Below are 25,282 nucleotides of genomic sequence, written 5' to 3' on the forward strand. Positions count from 1 at the left end.
GTACATTTATGCAGGCAACAAACAAGATAAAACAGTTTAATATGTAATTCAGTGCTTTGGGGCAGAGGTTGCAATAATCAAGATATCACTCGATGAGGCTGTAAATGTCTTAGTTCATTTTTTCCTCTGGATCAGAAGGAACAGAATATTTTTATAAATACTTATGATATTTTTGAATAGCCCTTTAAAATAAAATGACTATCATGTTTAGACATTTGACATATCAGAATGTTTCCAGGTTGCACAAAACTTTTAAAGAAATATCAAAGTCTAAAATAAATCCAAATCCGATTATATACAACTGTCCTAGAAACAATATAGCACATTTTACATTGTAAAGACACTTTTTAAACTAGAAATTGTCTTCCGAAACTGAAAAGAATGGGTGTGCGTGGTTGGCTTCACATGTTATTATAATCCATATTAGTAAATTGTATGAATTCAGGGACTGAAGCTTGTTTCTCGTGGCTGATGTCATAGTATGTTATGTCAGTTCAGCAAATTTATTTTGGCCTGTAAACCATAGTTAAACAAGCCATGGGTTAATGTGATACGTATATGTGGGTGTAACGGAACTTCTTTTGTAAAGAAAAGCTTTACAATTAAACATAATAGTTGCTCAGTTTTTTACTGAATACAGCTGAGTATTATTTCTCATTCTCAGTCTTACCAGTAGTTCCTCACAAACGCAGTGTGACATTAGCACCTCAAACTCACACAATATTTTAAACAGTGTTTTAACGGGGGAAATAATGGACTTCTAATTACTGCATATATGGCATTACAGGTAGTCCTTGACTTACAACAGTTCGCTTAGTGACTGTTGGAAGTTACAATGGCACTAAATAAAGTGACTTATGACTGTTTTTCACACTTATGACCATTGCAGCATCCCCCCATGATCATATGATCAGAATTCAGACGCTTGAGAACTGATTCATACTTATGCTGGTTGCGGTGTCTCAGAGTCATGTGATTCCCTTTTGTGACCTTCTGACAAGCGAAGTCAATGGGGAAGCCAGATTCACTTAACAACCTATTACTAACTTAAGTGCAGTGATTCACTTAACAACTGTGGCAAGAAAGATCATAAAATGGGGCAAAACTCACTTAACAAATATTTAGCAACAAAAATGTTGAGCTCAGTTGTGGTCGTAAATTGAGGACTACCCATATAGAGATGACTTACTAGTTAAAATTGAGTACCATCTTCAGTACATAATCATTTTTGTAAGAAGTACGTAATTTAAACAACAACAAAATGAATAAAGACTAAATATCTGGTCCCGGTGACCGACCCAGTTTGGAGCTTGCAAAATGAATAAATGTAAATTTTTTTAAAATATATTTCTTTGGATATTATATTTCTTCCTAACCTTTCCTCCAGGAGCTCAAGATAGCATTCAGTGCTCGCCTTGGATATGTTGAATTGAATTTTAATAAACCCAGTTCAAATCCAATACTTGAACCACTTACCAAAGCCACCAATGAATATGTTGTATGTGTTTCAAACGGGATCAAACTAGCTCCGCACATTTAAAAAGATCAGGTTTTGTATTATAAGAAGAATCTATATAATCCCACTAGATCTCAACACAGTTCCATAATAGGTCTCTTAACTCTTTCAAGGCATGAAAGTACTGATGGATTGGCAGATGCTAATGGCTGTGTTTCCATGCTTGTTTTTTTTTTTTGTACAGGCTATTCGAAGTTTCCAGATTGCCTTGCATATCTATCCACTCAACTCTGAATTGTGGAACGAAGATCTTTCCTGGGCAAAAAAATTACAACAACAGAAAAAAGCAACCAAAACTGAGACAGGAACACAGGGGTCTGAGAACGAAACTTTGGAGGAGCCAATTCCAGATTATGACTTTGAAAGTGATGAGATCCTGGCTGTGTGTGCTGCCATTGCTGAAAAAGAAAAAAACACTTCGACCTCTAAAAGTGTAGTGATTGTATCAGCTTCAGGGACTGTTGAGACTGTAACCGAACAAGAGGAGTCTACAACGCTCCCTGACGGTTCTGTGTTTATCAAAGCACGATAATCCACATGGCCTCTTCCTGTAACAGTCATAAATTTGAGGAGTGGCTGCTGCTGCTGTTGTTCTATTTGCTTTCCCTTCTTGAATCACTGAGCAGTGGAGATCCCCATTCCTTCACATTAAACAGGGGCAATGTGTCCTGTAGGGCCAGAGGAGGCAGAATTTGGAAAACTGAACATCAGTAATTTCATTGCTGTTCTTCCCAGATTGAATGCTACTTTGAACAACACCTTTGCAAATTTGGCGCCTTCCTAATGCCACAGCTTACAAGTCCCACAATCCACAGATAGCATGGTTCATGGGGATGATGGGTGAGGTTCATGTAAGGTGAAGTACAATCCACCTCCGAAAAGACATCTCCATTGTAGAAACCTGGTGTTCAATATAGAAAGAAAGAAAAAAAAACCAGAACGTAGCATGTCTGGAAATAGTGGCTTTGAAAATAGGAACTGGAAGTGTTGGGTCTGTATATATTTACACTGCCAAGAATTACAAAACTGGAATGGCTTTGTAAGCTTGCTAGCAATCCACTAACATCTGTTCTTACTGTGATAAAGCAAAGCAGGGGATGAGGCAAAAACTTCACGTGCTTATACAGTTGTGGTACGGAATGTGCTGAACATGTTTCAGTCTATATAGTCTTTTGAGTCAAGGTCATTCTGTTATCTTAATGTAGAGACTCTCAGATGTAGTTCTCAGATGCTGCTTTGAACACAAGATATTCTCCTTGTTTTTCCAAATCCAATTATAAAATACTGTTATGTTCATGCCCTCGAATCATAAGATGGCCTTTATGCTTCCCACTATGAACTTTTAAAGAGGGATTATTTTAATGAAGATACAGGTATTCCTTATTTAGTGATGGTAATTGGGATCAGGAACTCCATCACTAAGCTACACAATCATGAAGCGCAATGTCATGTGACCATGCCGACTTAAGATGGCAGTTTTGGCTATTCCAGTTGCTGCTGTCGGGTGCAGTCGCAGCATCCTGTGTCATGTGATCACCATTTGCAACCTGCCACCTTCCTCATTGACTTTGCTTGTTGCAAACAAGCAGTAAAGGTCACAAATGGTGATCATGTGACTTAGGGATCCTGTCAGGTCATAATTGCAAACTGGTCGTCAAGTGCCTGAATTATAATTACGTGCCCGTGGGGAGGGGGGGCTGCAATAGCTGCAACCCCTTGTAAGTGCCCCTCATTTAGCACTGTTATAATTGCAAACAGTCAGTGAACAAGTAGATATTAAATGAAGTCTATCTGTATCTTGTTAAGAAAAATCTGTGTATTTCCAGGGCATAATCCCCCTGCTTCAAAACAAATTAAAAAAAAATAAGCCCATACTGATTTTAATCTTTAATCAAAGAAAAAAAGAAAGATGAACTGCAGTGGAAGCCATTTCTAACAGCAGTTTAAAATAATATAATTGAAATTGTGCATATTTAAACATGTCTATTGCAGGATAATGTTGCAATCAGACTTTAGAAATTCCTTTTAAAGGATTATTTCAGTCCTAAAATAAAACATAACATGCTGTAAAGAAACAAATCACAGAGCTTTTAGTATTTTGCTTGTGTAATGGATATTCAATCTAAAATCCTGTGAATGGGCAGTATGAAAATGCTGTGGATAAATTAATATGTCTAAGCCATCACTCAAGATGAGAAATGCAAAGAGGGGGGAACCACAAAAACATTCTTTTTAGGGACAGTTTGTTCTGCTTCTTTAGAGTCTTGTTTAATCCATGTTTGATGCCTTTCTGGAATATTCAGTGGGGAGAAAAGTATGTGTATAATTATGCTTCTTATGGTAAATCTGGCAATTCCTGTCTAGTTCTTATAAATAAGTTCTATGCATAGCATTTCCTAGGTTTAATCCAGAGGCTTTGTTGGTGGCCTCAATAAATTTCTTAAAGCAGAGGAAGTATTAGTCCAGCAGGAACAATTGGTACATTTTACAGAGTTGGTTATAATCGTTTGAAGCAGTGTTTGAAGATCGTGAGTTTTTCTGTCTTGCCCTCATCCTCCTCCAGATTCATATGAAAAACTTTTCATAAATGTAATTTTCATAAATTGCCACACAAATCAAACCTTGGACATAGACTATTTAAGCCTTTCTCATGGAAGAAATTTGTCTGCCATTTATTCAAGACTGTTTTAGCCACCTGTATATATACATAATTCCAGTATTTCCATTTACTTTAAATAATCGTATCCAACTGTACATAGTACAGGTAGTCCTCGACTTACAACAGTTCGTTTAGTGACCATTCGAAGTTACAACAGCAGTGGAAAAAGTGACTTATGACCGTTTTTCACACCTATGACTCTTGCAGTATCCCCCATAGTCACATGATCAAAATTTAGAGGCTTGGCCAACTGACTTATATTTATGCCGATTGTGGTGTAGTGATTCTCCAAAGCGCCCGAAGGCAGGACAAGAAGCAACGGATGGAAACTAATGCTCCAACACTGGAAGTTTTTAAGAAGAGACTGGACAACCATTTGTCCGAAATGGTGTAGGGTTTCCTGCCTGAGCAGGGGGTTGGACTAGATGACCTCCAAGGTCCCTTCCAACTTTATTATTATTATTACTTAACAGCTATGGCAAGAAAGGTCATAAAACGGCAAAATTCACTTAACAGCTGTTTTGCTTAGCACAAATGTTGGGCTCAATTATGGTCGTAAGTTGAGGATTACCTGTACTGCATCCTACAAAAAAACAACTCGAAAATGAAATCACTGCCACAGCATTTACAGAAGACAGCCATAGCTCTGACCTGATTCAAGAAAGGCATTTTTGGAGCAGGTGGGTGAGGAGATGGGCGTGCAGTTCTAGAACTTTATAGCTCTTTAAAGGGGCTGTATCTTTCCTCAGAATTGTGTGTCTATCTTGGCAGTTGAACCCTATTTCTGGAAAAGGATGCTTCTTTAAATAGACTGGGGAGGATTTTAGGTAGGGATAATTTTAAAAGTATTTTAATCGGAAACACAGCTGGTAATATTTGGTTTTAATTCGGCTTTTATCGGGGTTTATTTCTTGGATTTTTGTATTTTGTATTTTTTTGTATTTTGTGTATACTATTTGTTTTTAATATGCTGTGAACCGCCCTGAGTCCTATGGGAGAAGGGCGGTATACAAATTAAATTATCTATCTATCTATCTATCTTTTGCGCAATGGCATGGTCTGAAGCACTTTGTGGAATTGGAATCCAGGTTGAATGTAAATAGCATAGCTCTTTTGAGCATATGAAGGCTTTTTCTGTCCATCTTGAATGCTGTTTTTGTCCAGTAATAAAAACTGCTCAGTAGGATGAAACCCCATGTCAAGGCTTTCCTTCCCAATATGTAGCTTTACTGAATAATTTCACGAAGAACTCACTTATTGGTTTGTTTTTTGTTATGTCTTAATTTCCAATGCTGGGTTATGTTTGGCATGCCTAAACTGTTGGTGACTATTCCTGTGTTGTAACCAAACTTTTTCCTGTGTGAACAAAATTTGTGTGTAAATCTATGCAATCTAGAATGGATGTATTCAGTGAGCTTGGTTGATATAACTCAAGAAGAATCCCAGTTCTGTACACAATTCTGGACATAAGGATTTATGGGGTGAAACAGACCTTTTTTATTGAATGCTACCATATCTTTAGGGCTGAGCATTCTATATTTTCTGCCTCTAAATTACTGTTTAGAAATTGTGTGTGTTGGGTTTATAATTATGTGAGGGCCTTCCCATGAAGTTATGTTAAGGATGAGTAAGCAGGCACAGATTCACACCGATTTCTTTACCCAGTGGGCATATCTGCATTTAATTATGATTTCCAAAAGAGGTTTGTGCCAGGACAGCCAGTTTCATAAGCCATCTCTGAAATTCAGCCTCAAAATTCTGATTCCAATGGAAAGCAATTTACATGAAAACCACAATAAGCAACAGAAGATGCTTTTTCCTTGACAAAAACCAGACCTTGAACATCAATACAGGATAACACTGGAACATAAAAATCCAATCCTTTGAACATGGCATATAAAAACATAAATTTTCAGTGGCGTTAGAACTTTTTTTTTAATGGAGAAAAACTTTATGGCTAATGTTTTTCTAATCTTATCTGTCATTGTTTTTAATAAATAGACCACATCATAGTAGTTGCTTTTTCTTTTCAGTTCTAGTCCCCAAATCAGTTAAATTGATTTTTAAAACATAGTCTTTCTTTATTCCAAAAGCATTAGTGCAAACTACAATATTTGCTGTAACAAATGTTAGAAATAACTGAAAGGACACAAAAATAATGGTGTGGTTTTTCATGCTCCAAATTCATTACAACTGAAAATGGATAATTGCAACATACATTCTGAATCACAGAAAAACCAACAACCATCTCTAGAATACTTTGCACATCGGTGTGCACAATAAACATGTTTGGGGTTTCCTGCATTTCTCCATTTCTTCTATAGCAGTCCCACCTCCCAATGCTTGGATATACGACCCCCAGAATTCTCAGCCAACGAAGCTGGTTGTTTGCAAATCTTGATCAGTTTAATACAGGCTGGGGAAGACTGATGTAAATTGTAACCATAGCAAGGATAAATGGAAAAATATTGCTCACGTAAGCATTTGGCAACAATATCTTCATATAAATAGAGTGGACTGAATAGAAGATAAGAAAAACCTTTCAACAGGATGCTTACGAGAATGGTAATGCCATGTACAGCTGCCAATTCCTATATGGACATTGATAATGCAAAGCCTGATGTGTTGCTCATTTGTATGTGTGTTAACATTCGTAGTAAACCTAGGAGTTGCCGTAAGTATACAAAGAGCAGTGGCTGTACAGTTGGCTATGTAAGATAGCCCTAAGATTATGGTCTTTTAAGGGGCTTTCTTCCACTAAATTCTGAAATATCTCTGAGCAAACACATTTTGAATTAAGTAAAAAGGATGTTTGACTGGATGCATGTTTTGGACTTTGATTTTGCACACATGTGAAAAGTGCCTAAATCAGCAAGAATTGTTAATTGTAGGATGTACTTCTGACTAATGCCTCACTGGGGCATCAATACATAGCAGATGTTAACAGAACTGCATTATTAGCTTAGCTAGGAACCATTGCATTTCGAAGACGAAATTCACAGTACATTTTTTTAATTTCTTTTTAAGGATGTGCAGCTCTATAGCTCTGTCCATGAAGTCACTAAGAGTCAAGCTCGACTCAAAAGAAGACTTAAGAAAATATGAGAAACATTTTAAAAACATAAAGCTTTTATTATTCCTATAGTGGCATCAAAACGTATTCCCATGTAATTCCAGATTCCTCGGTCTCCTCTGGTCTCACCAATCAGCTCTCGTCTGGCCTGCAAATTTGAAAAATCTAATGCAAAATTTAACAACTTACATTAAAGAAGAAAGGAGGGGCTGACCATATTATTTTTTTCCTATACTTTGTATTAATAATTAACCTTCTCACAGAGAAGAATATACATTCCTTAAATACAGTCAGTCACAATATTTCAGCCAGAAAAATTCACATTTTTTTCACACCATAGATTATCAGTTCCATATCCACTGGACCAGTTTGTTCCTTCGTTAGCAACTATCTTGCAATTAATTTCTCTGAACTATGAACCAGGAGGGAAGGATGGAGTGGAATAAGTATGCTTCAGTCATGTACAGATGGAGAAGATTGGTGACTTTTTCCAACACAAACTTTGTGAAAACAATCCTATCTCCCAGGGCAAGTTAAGGCAACAAGCAGCAGCCTGTGCTTCAGACACCATTACATTCCTTTGTTACTTTGGCAGGGTTTGATGGCAGAGGATGATTCTCTAGGGCAATAAATCCCTGCAGAAACCTGTGCTTATCACATAACAGGAAAGATCCAGCAGCCGCATCTTGGAACCAACCTTGAGGGAGATGTAACTGCTGCAAATCAAGATGCTTAACTCTGATGGTGGCTAGTTCAATGTCTCACATGGATTCCTGCCTGATGCACATTTCCAAGTCCATCTTGCCCTAAGTGGCTATTTTGTCCCCAAGCTTAGGATAGGGAAATCCAGATAAGCTTCAGGTATATGCCTTAGCTAGGTCAACAGAACGGACGGCAAAGATGGGCATTTGGTATATTCTGTTGTATCAGTTCCTCCCTGCTTGGCTTAAGGACCAATTGTCTCTTCTTTCTACTGCTTATATACACTTCTCTGACAAGTCCAGAGTTTCACTGGGAAAAGTGACTTGAAGGGAGCTGCCTTTAGGAGTGCTACTACCACTAGGCTTTAGTTCACTCACCAAAAAGGTATTTTCACACTCTTGCCCCTGCGAGGAGTCTGAGGTGTTTGAACTCCTTAAGGTCCTTATAGATGTAGTATCTGATTGAGCAAGACAGCTGCTGGTTCCCGGTAACAGCGTTCGGTCACCGACCGTCCTTTCACTTGGCTCCAGCGGGTATAGCAGAGTCTGTGAAGTGCTACTGATCTCCCTCAACTCTCGGGAGATGAAGGAGGGTGAGTGGCTGGCTGTGACAGAGGAGGTCCGGCGGCCATCGGCCCAGTTGCAGTTGTTGCCTGAGTGCTGCCGGCGAGCCCCACCTATGCGGCAGAAAAGACACTTGACCTTCTCAATAGCTTTGCTCAAGACCGTCTTGCGCAGCAGAATGTAGACCCATGGATCCAGGATGGGGTTCACCGAAGCTATACGGATAGCTTGTAAATCTGGGTTCTGCTGGATGTCTTTTACTACATCTGGACGGTACAGTTGATTCACAAAGACACGTACCTGGAGAAGGAATGAATACATGTGTAAATAAACTCTATTCATAATTTGATGGCTGACTTTTCAAGGCTAAGAGTTGGCTTAGCATCTGACTGTTATAACAGGAAGGGAGATGGGAGAATGGGTAAAGTACATGGCATTCTGCAATGTCAGATGGGAGCTATTTTCAGAATGGGAAAAAATTTCCAGCCACTTGATTTCAAATAGAGATAAAAGACCTTTCCCCTTTTCCAGTCTATCTAAGTTACCAGAACACTCAAAGGTCAATTAACCTTTTGTGAATTATTTTCTGAAAAACTTGCTGTCCCTACTGTATTCTGAATCCTGAATTTAGAGCTCAGAGGTTTTTCAGAGTTTTCATTTTCATTTAATAATGAATTCTTTTGTTCCTTCTATAACCAAATCTGCTATTAAGTGTGTTGGATGTGCACGGAACCACAAAATGTGCCCGTGAGCCATTCTGGGAGATCCAGCCAATCATTAAAAGCTCTAATCCCACTACCCCTTGCCAGCCCACCCCCGTAAATACATGTTTGGAAATAAAATTATAGCTATTTTTCTACCTCACAGGCAAATTTTCTTTCAAGGATGGGCCTAGAACTATGGATTCTTTGAGGTTAGAACACAGCTTTTGCTGGAAGACTTGAACATTCAAGAAAAAGTTGTTGCTTTTTTAATATCTTCCAAAGTTTGCCTGTAGTAGCTTGTTAAAAGTTATTTTCTTGACAAACAGCTTTCCTGGAATGAAGTTCTTTTTTTTTTCTCCAAATAAAGAACATGATGATGCACAGTACTCAGTTATGCTCTTGACAGTCTTTGCTGCCACTTTGGCAAGTCCTGCTAAAATACATTACAAAAATGCTGGCTGTAATCCCATGAATAGTTTTAACAAATGCACAGGATATCAGTCCGTAGAAAGTGAAGCCCATGTAACCGTTTCCATAGGTGGCTTGTTGATTGGTTTATTTATTTTATTTATATTCTGTCTTTATTAATTTTATAAACAATAAGAGCTAACATCTAACACTGTTTCCTTTTCCCATTTCCCTCACAACAACAACCCTGTGAGATGAGAGAGAATGATTCATCCAAGCATAAGGCAGGACTTCAACTAACGGGTCTCTCTGTTTCTAGCCCGTGCCTTAGCGACTGGACCAAACTGGTTCTTGTTTCAGCAAAAAGTTTTAAATTTCAGATGTCTATGGAGATTCTCAGTCATGGTTGTCCCAAAGGTGCTTCCCCCCCACCAAAAGGCAACTGGACTTGGTTTTTTTGCTTGAAGAGATTTTGCTTCTCATCCAAGAAGCTTCTTCAGAACTGAAGAAGCTTTTTGGATGAAAAGCAAAATGTCTTCAAGTAAAAACAAAGTCCAGTTGCTTTTTTTGGGGGGAAAAGCACCTTTTAAAATTTAGATGCTTTTGTGTAGAGACTGAACCTTCAACCTGGAAGTTGAAAATAGCCCCAAACTCTTTCTTGTGATCCTCAATGCATTCCACTCAAATTCAACAGCAATTTACCAAATATCAGAAACACTATTTCCTGCTGAATTTAGTTGCATGAACAAAGAAATCAGATACTACCCACAACTTAAATTAAAAACAACAAAAGTCCCGAAAAACATCAATGCCCATTTTGCGTGGCATTGATATGTTGCATTTCTCCTGTGTCCTTTGACAGACAGCCAGACTCAGAAGTCGACACCTGAGCCTTGCAAAAGACATGGCTGTTTTAGTGATACAATGAAACGTGATTTGTATGTGTGCTTGTGTGTTGCAAAACAGCTCTTTCAAATCCTTTGCCCAGCCCTAATTTGTGAGCCTGCTAACTGAAATAGATTTCCAGACTCCTCTATAATTTTTAAAAATTAGCATGTGCTTGTTAGCACAACACAACCTGAAAGTATTGATCACTGTACTGCATATGAAGTGGAGTCTGAATATGTCGAAAAATGTTTGAAATTTTGCATTTCATACAAGCCCAAAACCCCTGCAGAAGTCCTTAAAAAGTTGGGTGACTTTAATGAATGGCAGAGAGGTCCTGTGTGGAAGATTCAAAGGACTTCTGAATCATATTCCAAGGGTGCGCATCTGGGAAATAAGCTGGACTTTTGCAACTAAGTCTGGGTTGCAGTTGTGAAGGGCACATAAGGACTGTGAGATATGCCATGTCCATCTCCCAGGCTGAAGGAAAATTGCTGACTGCAGAGGAGAGGATCCGGTAGGGGATTTCTCCATTTCTTGCCTACAAGTTTCAGAGATTGGCTTCTTCAGCAATGGGAAGTTCCAAGATCAAAAATACCAGAAGTGGGAGAGTCTACCTAACTGCCCTTCCTTTTATTTTTATTTTTTTTCCAAAACAGGAACTCTTTTAATTTGTAATTCACAAAACTGAATAATGATGGAGTTTTCAGGACTGTCCAGTGCTTTTGCAGCAGTGGAGAAAATAAGCACTTGAGTGCTCAAAAACAGCAGTCTCTGATCCAGTATGACTGGTGGGTAAACTGCAGATTAAGCTCTGTTTCAAATCTAAACTCTTGCTAGGTGAAGTTATGCAAACAGCAATATCTACCACAGCTGCCTATAAGTACAACATGTAAAAATGCTGATCTTTCTGCTCCCATTCTCAGCCTTTTGTACTTCGCCATGTTGGAAACAAAATACTTCCCCCCCCCCAGAAACTATATTTACTTTAAAATATTACTGGATGTACTGCATGTAAAACAGCATGCAAAGGTTATTTACTGTATATTCCTGTCCCTGCAACCAGGCATTCTGCCTCTCAAGCTTGAGAGTTGGAGTTGCTTGAGTTGAGACTTCAAAGTTGAGTTTAGTTCATTTCATTTCATTTCATTTCATTTTATTCAATTTGTATCCCGCCCTTCTCCCGAAGGACTCAGGGCGGCTCACAACATTTTTTTAAAAAACAAAGACAAACCCACACACCCCACCGAATAAAACCAAATTAAAACCAATATTTTAGTGTTGTGGTAATTAAAATTTCTAAGAAACCCAATTTAAAAATCCTCCCTANCTCGGGGGGTAGTTCGTTCCAGAGGGCAGGGGCACCCACAGAGAAGGCCCTCCCCCTGGGGGTCACCAGTCGACATTGCTTGGCCGACGGCACCCTGAGGAGACCCACTCTGTGGGAGCGTACCGGTCTATGGGAGGGAATCTGTGGCAGAAGGCGGTCTCGGAGGTAGCCAGGTCCTATGCCATGGAGCGCTTTAAAGGTGGTAACTAACACCTTAAAGCGCACCCGGAAGGCCACTGGCAACCAGTGCAGCTCACAGCTAGTTGAGTTGAGACTTAAAAATAAAAGCATGATTTCCACTCTGCTGGTTGTGACATTGGACTTAAGACTAGCAATCCTGCACAGAAAAAACTTCCAAGCTTTCCTCCCACTCATTATACAGGTTGCCATCATCCATATGCACACCTTCTTTACAAGACAAAGCAATAATATTTGTGAATCTTTTAAGTATTAGAAAATATGGAGTACATTATATTTGTTTTAACTAAGGCTGTAAGCTTTCATACTAAATCATGGATATCTATGCTAATCAAAAGAACTGGAATTTACATTCCTATAGGGATATGTGGATACTGGCACATGACCATAGCAAGGAATGAGAAAGAATTTTTTTTCTAATAATCAATGGTTTTTATTAAACTGTAAATCATTGTAATTGCAATTAATATTATGAACATATATATCCAAGAACAATCCTTCTAGCATGCTTTTCTCATTCATTTTCATGTTTGCAACTTTCAGGATAAGCAAATATTACCGAATGCTATTTCAGCACTTCGAATTTTAATAATTGAGTTATACAACTGGCTGATACCACCTGAAATGTACATTTATTAATCTTTATGTGCTAAAAGATTTCTTCTTTAAATATGACTCTTAGATCTTGTACGTGAGTTGACTGAGTCCAATTATATTTTTGCTAATCAACTGACCAGAAATTTAATTGGCTGAATATAAATGATCAGATTTATAACCACTAGATGGCACAATAACTACATTTCTAGTAGTTTCTTCTCTCTCCTGCTATCTAATTTGAGAAAGCATGAAAAAGAAGTAAGACAGTTGATTACTATACAATCTTGTTCTGAATCGTGGGATCAAACCCAACATTTGGTGTTATATAAGATAAAAGTGGTGACAAAAATAAACAAAAATAATTTAATTGAACAGATTTAGAATATGCAAATTGAATGTACAGGTCTTTCATCTAATTCAGAGTACCAACTGAAGTAGTAATTAACTTTTATTAATTTATCTATATATTTGTTTATTTATTACTATAGCTTAGGTTAGACAATCCAAAATAATGTTCTGGGAATCTCTACATTCTTTTCAATGAGACTAGTTAATGGTGAGACAATTTTTAAAACGTTTTCCATCATTTGTGATAGAATATGGCCCTTTAAGCCCTCACAGAAATTTCACAGCAAAAGCTCAATTCTTCTTCAGTAGACCAGTTGCTACAAGAAATGTTCCATAGAGGTAGACATCTCAAAAACAATGACCTGGGGAAGTAATTCTTCGCCTACGCTTCTTTGCAATTCTTTGCAATTAACATTTTCAGTGGGGAAAATAAAGGCTTGCCAAAGACTACAGTACATACCTGCAATTCCCAACAAACAGGAATTGAAGATACACCCAATTCTGAAAATCAGTCCAATCCAATGGAGTATTTGCACTGTCTAGTTGCACATTGATAAAAGAAATTAAAATGAAGATTAACCAAATTCCTCCCTCTCTCCCTTCAAAAGCTACATTCTATCTTAAAGTTATATGATTCCTGGGCTATTCTTTCTTTTTTGGGGGTTTCATCAAAGATGGAGCTTCAGTGTTTGGGAAAATCTAACATTACTACATGGAAGACTAATTTGATCAAGGCTAAAGGTAATATGTGAAGAACCAGTAGAAATTCCTCCTTTTTACCTTATGGCAGATTCCCCTATTTTGAGGGATGTTGTACAACTGCCATGGTTCAAGCCGGCTGAAAATTATGGCTATACTAGGTAGGAATCATGGAAGGTGAAACTAACCCTATTTGGGAATTATCAAATGTTCTGCAGTTGTCCTATGTAAGCCTACAAGCTGTATTCTTCAGAGTGATTATCAACCTGCCTGATCTTTAATAGATAGATTAATAATTTGATAATTAACAGGGAATGTGTAAAAGTCATGTGAAAAAGTCATTTCCTTGAGTTAAATAGACGAATAATAATGCCTTGGCATATAACAGTTCATAATCCTATTTAAATGAGTGATAAATACTGTACTGTCTAATAAATAACTGACAAGTCTCAAGATAAAATAATATGGGGAAAGCAAGACTGCCAGCACAAAAGATCCTAAACAAAGGATTCTGGAGCTTTCTTTACATTTATACGGGGCCAAATGTAAGATAGTGTTCTTAGTTTCTTTCAGATCCATGCTTAAGCAACTGTCACTATTTCTGAAGATGATACTGTGGCCAGAAGAGCTGATTTGAATTTCTTATGTTATAGATAGCTTCCTCTTCTCCTTTCTACACTAATGAAATTTCTGATACAGTGATTTCTGCTTCATTTCATAAGGCCATTCCAGGGAAATTGATTCATGGCTTAAATCCCACTTGTATACAAACAATAAGTACATTACATTTAAAAGCCTTCTGATGTACAGGTCTTCTAGCAATGTGGATCCGCTGTTGACTGAATACCCATTGCATTGTAATGGCTTACCTCAATGTTTCTCAACTTTGGCTCATCAATTCCCAAAATTCTCCAGTCAGCATGGTTGGCTAGGGAATTCTGGGAGTTGTGGTCCACACATCTTAAAAGTTGCCAAGTTTTAAAACTACTGGTTTAATGGATCACAATAGAAACCAGCTAGAGAGAAACTCTAACCACTGGGATGCCCAACTCAAAAGTTTCTCTTTTTATCAGAAAGCTGAGCCAGTATCAAGCAAAACCATCCTTTCCCAACAAGATATAGCATTTCAGTTTGGGAAGTGGTTCAGGGAAACTAATCTCCACATCAGAAAGCAAAGTTCTACTCAATCCCTTCTTACCATCAGATTCGGTTGATCTAATTGCAACTTAATCAGTACAAATGGTAAAGTTGAGGGCAATAGCAGCAGCCTAAAGCAAGAAAATGAAATCCATAGCAGGAGCAAAATCTGACCGACATTGCAACATAGCTTCCTTCAAACCAAGCTCAATGCTTGGTGACTTCATAGATGCCTCCATGTATTTTGCTTGGCAATAATACAGGAACGAATTGTCACATACTTTTTCCAGAAAGTTCCCCCCAAAACTAAGTGAGATCAGATCTGATTAGTACTTTAATTGGGAAAGACCCAAGAAATTCCAGGACAAGATAAGAAGTCAAACAAACGAAGAGGGAAAAAATACAACTATTTCTCTACTGCCTGGCAACAATATGATGAGTAGGAGTCAAATTCTATTTGAGACAGTCTTTACTTTAATCAAATGTAATACTAGTTGCAGCCGTGGGTAGAAAGGGGGATGGATATATATATATATAATTCCTATGATGAATTTTAAAAACAGGCATTGTTTTTGAAATAATTCCACAGTTCAGAAGTATTACTAGAATGCTAGATTCTTGAAATAGATTTCTGGGCTTCATCCATGTTGGAATTGCCACACTTTTATAGCTTACCCCTGAATGCTACTATCGTTTATTCCTCCAAAATTCAAAGAAAAGTGTTACCAAAGAAAGAACACGTTACTTAGTCTTCTCACATTGATATTTGGATCTTACACTTTATATTAACATATATTGATGCAAGTATTTCATGCAGAACCTTTTTTTTTTTTAATGAATCCACAGGTAGTTCTCAACTTACGACCATTCGTTTAGCAACTGCTTGAAGTTACAATGGTGCTGAAATAAGTGACTCACAACCAATAGTTACAGTTAGAATTGCCAGGCATCCCTGGCAGTTCCATGATCAAAACTTAGGTGCTTGGCAACTGGCAGGCATTTACAACAGTTGCAGCATTGTGGGGGTGACATGAGACCTTTCCAGCCAGCCTCCAACAAGCAAAGTCATTGGGGAATCCAGATTTACTTAATGAACATAGTGATACACTTTCCTGTGGTGAAAACTCACTTAACAACTGCCTTACTGAGTGACAGAAGTACCAGTTCCAATTGTGGTCATAAGAGAAGGATTACCTGTATTATGTCTTCCTTAGCTAAGCTTATCTGCCTTTCATAATCCTTTACATCTGATGCAATAATAAATGGAAGTAATGATAATAGTTTGGATAGTAGCAGGTTTAAAAACTTCTCCTTTATCCTCTTAAAATATACACATGCAGTTATTGTGGGCCCAGTTAACTTTGGCATAGATTCTGCTTTTGCCTGAGGTGATCTGAATAGAAGCTTTATGTGAGTGTTTTGCAAGCTACACCTAATTCAGGTCAGAAGCCCTGATCCTTTCAATGCTGTAATCCTGAAAACAGGTGAGCTGGAATAAAGACATGGGCAAACCAGGTCAGAACCCAGATTTGAGGTTAATTCAATAAAAATATAAGAGCTCAGCTTGCCCACCTCTGCATTAGCAGATCAGCTTTGCCCAGTTAAAGTTCTCAGATGATTTCAACCAAAGCTCTCCATTTTTTTTTTATCTAATCCAAGGAAGACAGAACTATCCCCTACTGTAAAGTTACCTGCTGCCTGCTTTCAACAATCAGGATCTAATCCCAAACATGACAGCTTAACCACCAGCTTCTAAATCAGTGTTTCTCAACCTTGACAATTTTAAGGCATGTGGACTTCAACTCCCAGAATTCCACAGCCAGCATTGCTGGCTGTGGAATTCTGGGAGTTGAAGTCCACATGCCTTAAAATTGTCAAGGTTGAGAAACACTGTTCTAAATACTTGCAAAATCTTCTCAATTTCAGGAAAGAAGAGTGTCAGTATTGGATGAACTTGATTCCGGGGTATGTTTGTATTCAGGAGTCAGTTTCTGATTACTCAGTAAATAGGACAGCAACTTTTTTTTTTATCGAAATGCAGCCTGGGGGAGGATGACCCTTTTCTCAAATATCATTTTTCCCCATCTGAATTGCCTGAGCTCCCAAACTGGGTGTGAAATAGGTCCTGAGATTCCTTCCAAACATGATGGTGGTCTTCCATACGTCTGCACAACTCACAGTGCACCAAGAACAAACTTTGTGCTGACTACAAGCCCACGGATCACACTCTCCCATATCTAGGTCCCAATACATATTTTGAAGTCTTACTAATAGTACTATGAAACAGGCCACATCATGAGTCAACCCCCAACCTCGGATGAGCTGATATCCAGGAAAAAGTATTTTTCCCTCCTAACTGCACGCCTAAAGCATGTCTTACCATAAAATGTTATTTTTAACAAAGTAGTTGCTTTCTACAGCAAACAAAGGAGGAGCTATCCACAAAATCTTTACATACCCTCATAAAATTCTCTCTATCGCATTCCGATACACAACTTTATATAGCCAGCTGGTTAATATTAAGCAGGAAGACAATTTACAAACTAACCTTTGCCCAGAAGATCTTGGTGCCTATTTAGTACAGGTAGTCCTCAACTTACGACCACAGTTGGGACCAGAATTTCCATTGCTAAGCAAGACAGTTAAGAGAGTCACGCCCGATTTTATGACTTATTTTGCTGGCTTTTGCCGTTTTCTGCTTTTAAGCAAATCACTGCAGTTGTTAAATGAATCAGATTTCCCCCGTTGACTTTGCTGATGGGAAACTGGCTGGGAAAGTTGCAATCACATGACCCCAGGAAGTTGCAACTGTCGTAAATACACGCCAGTTGCCAAGCACCCGAATTCTGATCATGTGACCGTGGGCATGCTGCAATGGTGGTACATGCGAGGATGGTTGTACGTCACTTTTTTCAGTGCCATCGTCGCAAAAAAAAAAAAGGTTGTAAATTGAGGACTTCTTGTAAACTATCACAAACTTGGCTTCCTCCAGATGTGCTGTGATTCAGGCAATGGCTCTTTTGACTACGACTTCTGCTGACCACATGAACATCTCTATGCAGATTTCTGGGCAATGATAAAAGCAGCTTTTTCCAGAACTGTTTCTTTCTTTCTTTCTTTCTTTCTTTTTACTTTTTAAACTTGTTTCTAGATCTAACCAACAAATTTCCCAGCTAAACTGTATAGCTCCATGTGCTTCTGAAATATGCATTGGCTCTGCATACAAACCAGCTAAAGGGGTACATCTTATGGATGATCCATGCCCTGAAAGGTCAATTAGGAACTATTTTATTTTACTCATTTTACCACATTTCTTGTTTTCTTGCACAGTGGATATAGCAGGCTCTTTGTCCCCAATCCATTACACTTGTCATTAAAGACTCTAAAGATGCAAACAACAGATTTTTTTTATAGGAGGAAAAGTTTCTGTACATTTAAAAACCTATCTTGGGAAGGAGAAAATAGTCCTATACTCTGATGACAGAGCAATCTATTTTAATTTTATACAAAAATCAAGAAGGCACCACAAAGTCCCCGCTCTTTTAATGGGCCTGAGACATAAAGGGGGCTGAGCTTCAATCATGTCTCCAATGTTATCATTTTGAACACACTCACACCTGCCTTCTGTGAATGTCTTGGCTATTAGGAATTTTGATGGTGCCTCAAATAATAACAATAAGACTCTCCAGGTGAATGTACCCCAATCCCAGTCATTTGAAATTGGTGATACTCATTGGAGGTAATTGTTTACAGCATGGAAGAAGGGGGAAAGGGGTAGGGATTAAATTAAATATAAGAGAAAAAAATTGGTGGTATAGAAGTGTTTTTAAAGAAGTACGTATACAAAGCTTTCCTATTTAAAATGAATAAATTATGAAGACCCTGTTCACTTCTGCTCCTGCACCAATTTCTATAATCTTCACTGTAATAAAATATCGGATCTTTCCACAAATAACTACAGCCAACACTGAATTTTATTTGAAAATAAGGGTAAAATGTCTTTCAGAGTGAAGTTCATAATTTCTGACATGCATCGATTCCCAGCATGTCTCACTACAGAAAGTACTGTACTTGGGAAACTCCACTAGAATTTCAAAGACGCATATGCACTGGCAGTCAGTACTCTAAATGTTAACAATGAACAGAACATGAAATTTAGATTAACAAAATATACTATGTCTAAATAAATAAACTAATATTTCTTTAACATAACATAACTGGTTTACATAACATTTTAAGACACTGGCTGGGTGCATGACATGTTGAATCACAAACTCTCCAATTTATTTTAGTTTAACCTAATTCACTGAGTCAGCCCAGTCTATGAGTAGCTGGCAGGTGGTTAGGTCTGCTATACTTAAAATCCCATAGAGCAGCACTGCAGTTCTCCAGTGTGTTATACCAAAATAAAGTGTGTGTACTGATATAATCTGGGTTCAAATTCCTGTTCAGCAAGATAATTCATTGCGTCAACCTCAAAAGTTATTGTGAGCATAAAGCAAGGGGAAAACAACCTATATATAGCTCTGAAGTCTGTTGGATTCATACAAGGACCCTGACAATGAGTCTATGACAGTTTTAATTCACAAGTAGAAATAACCCATTTTATTTTTCTATGTGTTTTCCCATCCTTTCACTTTCTTCAAGTTTCCCAGCAGAGTTTGTTTCTATATGATTCTTTCATTGCTGAGATTATTAGGAAATGAAAGGGTACCAGATTCCAAAATGAGTGCCAGAGGGTTTTACAAATTAAGTTTACTTACCATTTTACTATTTTCATAGTCAATTAACCCTCTCTAATAGCAAGACATTGAGCATGATAACATTCATTGTTTTCCATTCCTTTTGTTTTTTTTAAAAAAACAATTGAAAAAAATTGTTTACTGAAACATTTTTGTCAGGTGTTTGAAGGCAACATCTTTCCTTCAATACAAAAATTCTGTAAAATTTCATATCCCTGCCAGAGTCCTGCTCTGTATTATCAGAACCAGCCTACATGCATCTTCATATATAAAAAAAGATAACTACCCACAGACAATACTGAATTTGGACTAGTCAGAGGTACGTTGAGATACCCATTCATTCATTTAACAGACAGGTGAGGATCAAATCATATTCTTCTAGTGTCTCTAAGCTTCTTCACAGGTTCACTGCAAAGATAAAGCATGTAGACCCCATGTTGTTTGATACATAAATATTATACTGAATATAACACTTTTAATTCAAAATAAATAATCAGCAGTAAATTGATTCTCATGTTATCAAGTAAGCACCTCTAAGCATATAGATTGAAAAATCAACTTAACTGTATTCAATGGGATACAAGCACGTAAGTGGACTATTTGTCCCAACTTGGCATCCAACTACTGTTTCCAATAGACAGTTTGGACAATAATTTCTTATGTTCTATTTCAGCTGGATTTAATAAGATCCCCACTGGAACAAATAAAAAAATCCATCCAATACAGTTTTCTGTTCCCATAGCATTTACTGTATTTAATTTAAAGTTTTATGAAATGTTTTTAATCTCCTTCACTACGAAACATAACTAATATACAAGTGTTTTCTTATCCATTATCATCTTTAGGCAGAGAGATTTGTACTTTACTTGTAGCCGTGAATACAGTTATTAGACACTTGGCCACCAATTCCTGCCCGTGGGTGTCTTAATCACAACATTTTGAAAGTCAGAGGTGTCACAAATGTTGCTTTGCCTTACACATTTGTGCTCATCTCCAAACCTTCTTTCCAGCATTCTATGAAGTGCTGAGAAGGTTTGTGAGCAATGATTCTCCTTCTTCTATTAATGAATATATTAAAGGCATGAAACAGAAACTATCTCTCTTATTAGAAAAAAATATTGCTCTTTTCTGCCTGACTGAAAAATGTAAAGGAATGAATCCATTCTTCTAGAGGTATCTATTATGGAAAGCAGAAACCACAGGCACATGCCCCAAGTGAACTAGCAAATGGGTTTATGATAATGCTTTAAGGATTATTTAGCCACAATCTGAAAAGATCCCACACCAGGGGTGTGTCACATCAGGAAGTAGCAGCACCTTCACTCAACTTGTAAAAAACTAAGCAGATATAAATCTAATCAGTAATTGGATGAAAGACCACCAGGGCTGTAGACTAGCTTAGAAAACAAAAGTCCCTGAAGCAAGGAATCACAAGCCATAATTGCGAGGGTGTGTTGGGCAGCCATATAAATTATGAAAGAAAAAGAAAGAACAAAAGTTGCATGAATATATCCATGTAGTCACCCAAAGTTGAACACAACTCAAGGGATATCTTATTTTTATCCTTTCTGAGGACTTGACCACTTCGCACTGTAAATAAATGTGATAATACTGTATAACTGTTTCTTCATATTTAAAAGTACTGAAAATTTAAGTCCTTTCATAAAGTAAACAAATAGTTGAAATAAAAACAAATAGTGTAGCTCAGTCCTAATTTTACTACATTCAGAAAGCTTTTATAAGCAGTTTATCCCAAAATAGCTATCATGTCAAAATGTGTGGGAGGTTCCACAATTGCCCATTCGCTATCATTTAGCTTTTACAAGCAGGAACTGATATTTAGAATATACAGATGGAAGAAACAGGTAACTCAATATTGCAAAAATATCAAAATGACTGAGTTATTATTACATTATTAGAACCAAAAACACTTGTGTGAAAGGAGGAAGTGAGCCCAATTTTAGCTACAGTATTTCCCCACCAGAAGCACACAATTCATTAAGCACAATTTCCTCTTGTCGTTATCACATGAACTCTCATTTTGCAAGATGATTCTGAATTGTAGGAGTCTGTTTTTCATATCCCCCCATCTGGGCTATTTCCATCTGAAAAGATAACAAGCACTACAAGAAAACAATTATCCTTAATTTGCTACCAGATCTTTTGTAAGGAAATTACTGACCACCCTTTATGTTTACTTTCACCACTTAAGACAGGACTCATTGTGCTATTAAGTCAAAGATCATGGAGCAAAATGTAGTCTCAGTAAGAAACACCAATAGAAAAGTGTACAGTTACACACTGAAGAACATGACCTGGACTACTTTTAAAATGCACTGGTATCCCAGACCAGGTATGCATAGCTGGATTATTTTAGTTATGTAGCAAAACTGGCCTAACTAGTAAAATTATAGCATTTAGTTAAATAACTCAAGCTTGTGGTTTGCCCAGTCTCTCTTGGTCATGGATTTCTCTGCTTTTACTAGGAAGCAATTTTAGATTATCTCTTGCCTATAAGAAGCCCCCTCTACCATACCCAGCTATATTCTCCACGTTCCTCTCCAAAGTACCACTTAGCTTACAGAATAAAGGGAGGGATAATAGCAAGCATGCCCTGTCAGTTGTTTAATATATCCCTGCCAAGAAAAAGGAGCTTGCTGCATTTTATTAGAAAGTTTACATGAGGGGGCAAATCTTAGCTAATCCCATAACTGCTGTTACTCCTTCTCTCTTCCTTAGAGTCAACAGGAAAAAAATCAATGCCTACAGCCAGGCACAAAACAGTTATCTAAGTTGTCCATGCAACAATAAATAACTGCATGAAACTGTCATAGCCCTATCATCATCACAGGAAAAATCTTGCTTTACTTGATGTAGAAAACTATTAATTTTATTTCTTTTTAAAGTTCCGGAAAAAAGAAATTTGGGAACCAGTCTTTATTAAACTGTTAAATCTTTTAGCCTGATATACATATTTCTAATCATTAAAGATACTTTAACATTTGTTTGCTTAAGTGTATCTGGGGACCTTATGCTAATGCTATGAACACTGAACTGCAAGTAATTCCATAACAATCCATTTTGGCAGAAATGTTCTGCAATTTCAGCATGCTCTACATTAAGCCACACTTTAATTTGTATTTCTACAACATCCCATGAAAGCTACTTATATTTTTAATCATTCAGTCTATCCAATAACCTAATGAAGTATAAAAAAAATTGAATATAAAGCTGCAAAGTTATGCATCTGAAAAATAACTCCTTGAAAACACCATGGTACTTTTGAAGAACGTAAAGGGGTACTATTTTAACATCAAGTAATATGACACAATTATTCTGTGTGTCGATTGCTTGCATATTGCAAGAGCCCCTGACATTTTAAGGAACTTAAAACTGTTTTCTTGCATGAGGCTAAAATTGACCGTAAGGAATTTCTTTACAAGATTGGCAATGATGAAGCTGAGTTTGGATCTTCTCAGCTCTCTGAGCAGGTAAATAGCTAAAGAGCAGGTCAAAAATATTTGTTAGTATTTTGTGTTAAACGTTAGTATCAAGTCAAGAAAAAAAAAACGGAAGTAGATTCGGCTCCTTGCTTTTTCTGGGTTAAAAAAGTTTTAGATTACATGTGTGGCAACTACAAAGGAGGAAACTGTTATGTTGCAGCCACAATGTTCCCCTAAAGGAAATTAATGGTGATATTGGAAAGAAAAGGATTAGCAGATTACTCACCACTAGAGGAATGGAACAAATCACTACGACCAAAGAAGTGGCAATGAGCAAGATGACCATCTGGATTTCTGCACCAGCCATGCGCCGGAAGCTCCTGCGCCGGCGAAAGTCTGACAGGCGGCTAGTGGCATTGTCTGTCCCCAGGGAAGTGCGCCGCATAAATTGCCTGTGCATGCGGATCAGGGCCATGCACACCAAGATGTTGGAGACCACCGTGACCATGATGAGGAAGGAGCTGAAGCCGGCATACATGTACGAGAAAGCAGCATGGCTGGACGTGTTTGTCTGCCAGTCTATGAAGCACCAGGTGTACGGGTACTGGAGCTTTGTCTTCCCCAAACCCATGCTTGGCATGGCACAGAAGAGGACGTTGGAAACATAGATTGCAAAAAGAGTGAGCGCTGCCAATTTCTTATCCACATAATGGTTGTAGAAGTAGGCATGGTTGATGGCCAGGTACCTCTCTATGGACATGGCGCAAATGATGCTGAGTCCAGACAGGCCAAAGAAGAGGAGGATGAAGCTGCTGTATTCACACAGGGGTTGGCCACCAGGCCATTCGTGTTTCAGGTATGTAGCAATAGTCACTGGGCTGACCAGGCAAGTCCCCAAGAGGTCGGTGACAGCCAATCCGCAGACCAGGGTGTAGAAGGTGGTCTCTTTCTGCTCCTTCCGGGACTTGCAAAGAACCACAATGGCTATGAGGTTCCCTACGACTCCGAAAATGAACATGACCATGGGGATGGTCAGGGGTTTGCCGTTCTCAGCCAGTACACCTGTCCCATTAGAGGAGCTGTTGGTAGTGGGGAGCATGGTGGGGTTCAACGCCATGGCAAACCTTGAGAAGACCCAGCAGAGAAGGGTGGAGGAGAGAAGTGGATAAGCTACAAGGGTTAAGGGTGCTAAAGTTCAGTTCTGAGAGGAAGGGAAACCAGAAGACAGCAAACATAAGGGGACAAAAAAAACCTGCATTTCAGAGAGAGAGAAGAGAAGTGAGAGTGGAACCGAGTTGGGGAGTTATTCTTATTTCAGAAAGATGGGGGGAAACAGTAGCCCCAACTCCTCAAAAATAATTCTGCAAGGCAGGAAGGTAGAGACTTGTGGGTGGGTTTCCTGCCTGATTCTTGGGCTTGTTTGACCTTCTGTTCTTCAGTTTAAAAATCGGTCCCGTTTTTGTCACAGTAGGGCTTCCCGCGCCTCTTCGGGGGAAAAAAAACTAGCTGTTTTTCTTCGTTTTTCAGATTCCCGAGCGAAGACCTCTATCTCCGAGCAGACCAACGCCAAATAGATTTCTTCCCAGGGCTTCGCCAAGCCACCCCGATTGGAAAGTTTCGTGGCCCGCGGGTTTCGAAAACCGTTTCGCGCGATTCCTCCGGTTGGCTGGAGGCAGCGGCGGCGGCGGCGGCGGAGACTCCGCGACTATCTTATCCGTCCTCTCCGGCGGGGGTCCGATCGCAGCGCGGTGGCTTTGGCGGCAGAAGCCGGAGCGATACATCTCATTCGAGGCTCCCCATAGGAGAGGAGCCGGGGAATCGGGGGAGCCAGCGATCGCCCGGGGATGCGGAGGATGCCGCGCGGAGAGCGGGTGCCCCAACTCAGCCACTCTTCCCGCGCCAATCATGTGCCTCTCTGAGCGCGGCGCTTACTCACCCTTCGGAGCGTTTGCAACTTCGCTCCTACAAATTTCTCGGCAGGGGAGCCGCGCTTGGCGACGCCCACCTCGCTCCTCATTGGTCCATCGGCCGGAGAGCGAGAGAGGCGCGGTCCGGAGGGAGCCGCTTTGCACGGAAAAGAGCTTTCCAGCGAGCGGGGCGCGAGTTGCGTGTGTCTTGTCACTTCGGGAAGGGGTGCGGCTGGGGGTGGGGGTGGGGTGTCCTGGCTGCGCGTGACTTTTCGCTCAGCCTTCTCCAACCGGGCCCTCTCGCCGCTACCCCAGTCCGCAATCGTAGGCGGGTATTTTAACCCAGCGCTCCGACAGGCGCGTATAGAAAA

The 25,282-nt window shown here is 38.9% G+C and overlaps 2 protein-coding genes across 2 annotated transcripts in view; one reads left to right on the forward strand and one right to left on the reverse strand.

The window, feature by feature from the left end:
- TTC33 (tetratricopeptide repeat domain 33) overlaps positions 1-3,050 on the forward strand; it is a 32,612-nt gene extending 29,562 nt beyond the window's left edge. The window contains exon 5 of the mRNA XM_015820089.1: positions 1,701-3,050. Coding sequence (XP_015675575.1) covers positions 1,701-2,048 — 348 coding nt within the window. The 3' untranslated portion in view covers positions 2,049-3,050. The remainder of the gene's footprint in view (positions 1-1,700) is intronic.
- Positions 3,051-5,206: 2,156 nt separating this feature from the next.
- Positions 5,207-24,246, reverse strand: PTGER4 (prostaglandin E receptor 4). Its single transcript, XM_015820090.1, has 2 exons — positions 23,291-24,246; positions 5,207-8,813 (listed from the first exon to the last, which is right to left on the reverse strand). Exons 1-2 carry the CDS (start codon positions 24,119-24,121, stop codon positions 8,226-8,228), a joined length of 1,419 nt encoding a protein of 472 aa, XP_015675576.1. The 5' UTR covers positions 24,122-24,246; the 3' UTR covers positions 5,207-8,225.
- Between the last annotated feature and the right edge of the window lie 1,036 nt (positions 24,247-25,282).

The sequence above is a fragment of the Protobothrops mucrosquamatus genome, unplaced genomic scaffold (genome assembly GCF_001527695.2).
Source record: "Protobothrops mucrosquamatus isolate PMUCROS unplaced genomic scaffold, P.Mucros_1.0 scaffold1061, whole genome shotgun sequence".
Classification (NCBI taxonomy): Eukaryota; Metazoa; Chordata; class Lepidosauria; order Squamata; family Viperidae; genus Protobothrops; species Protobothrops mucrosquamatus.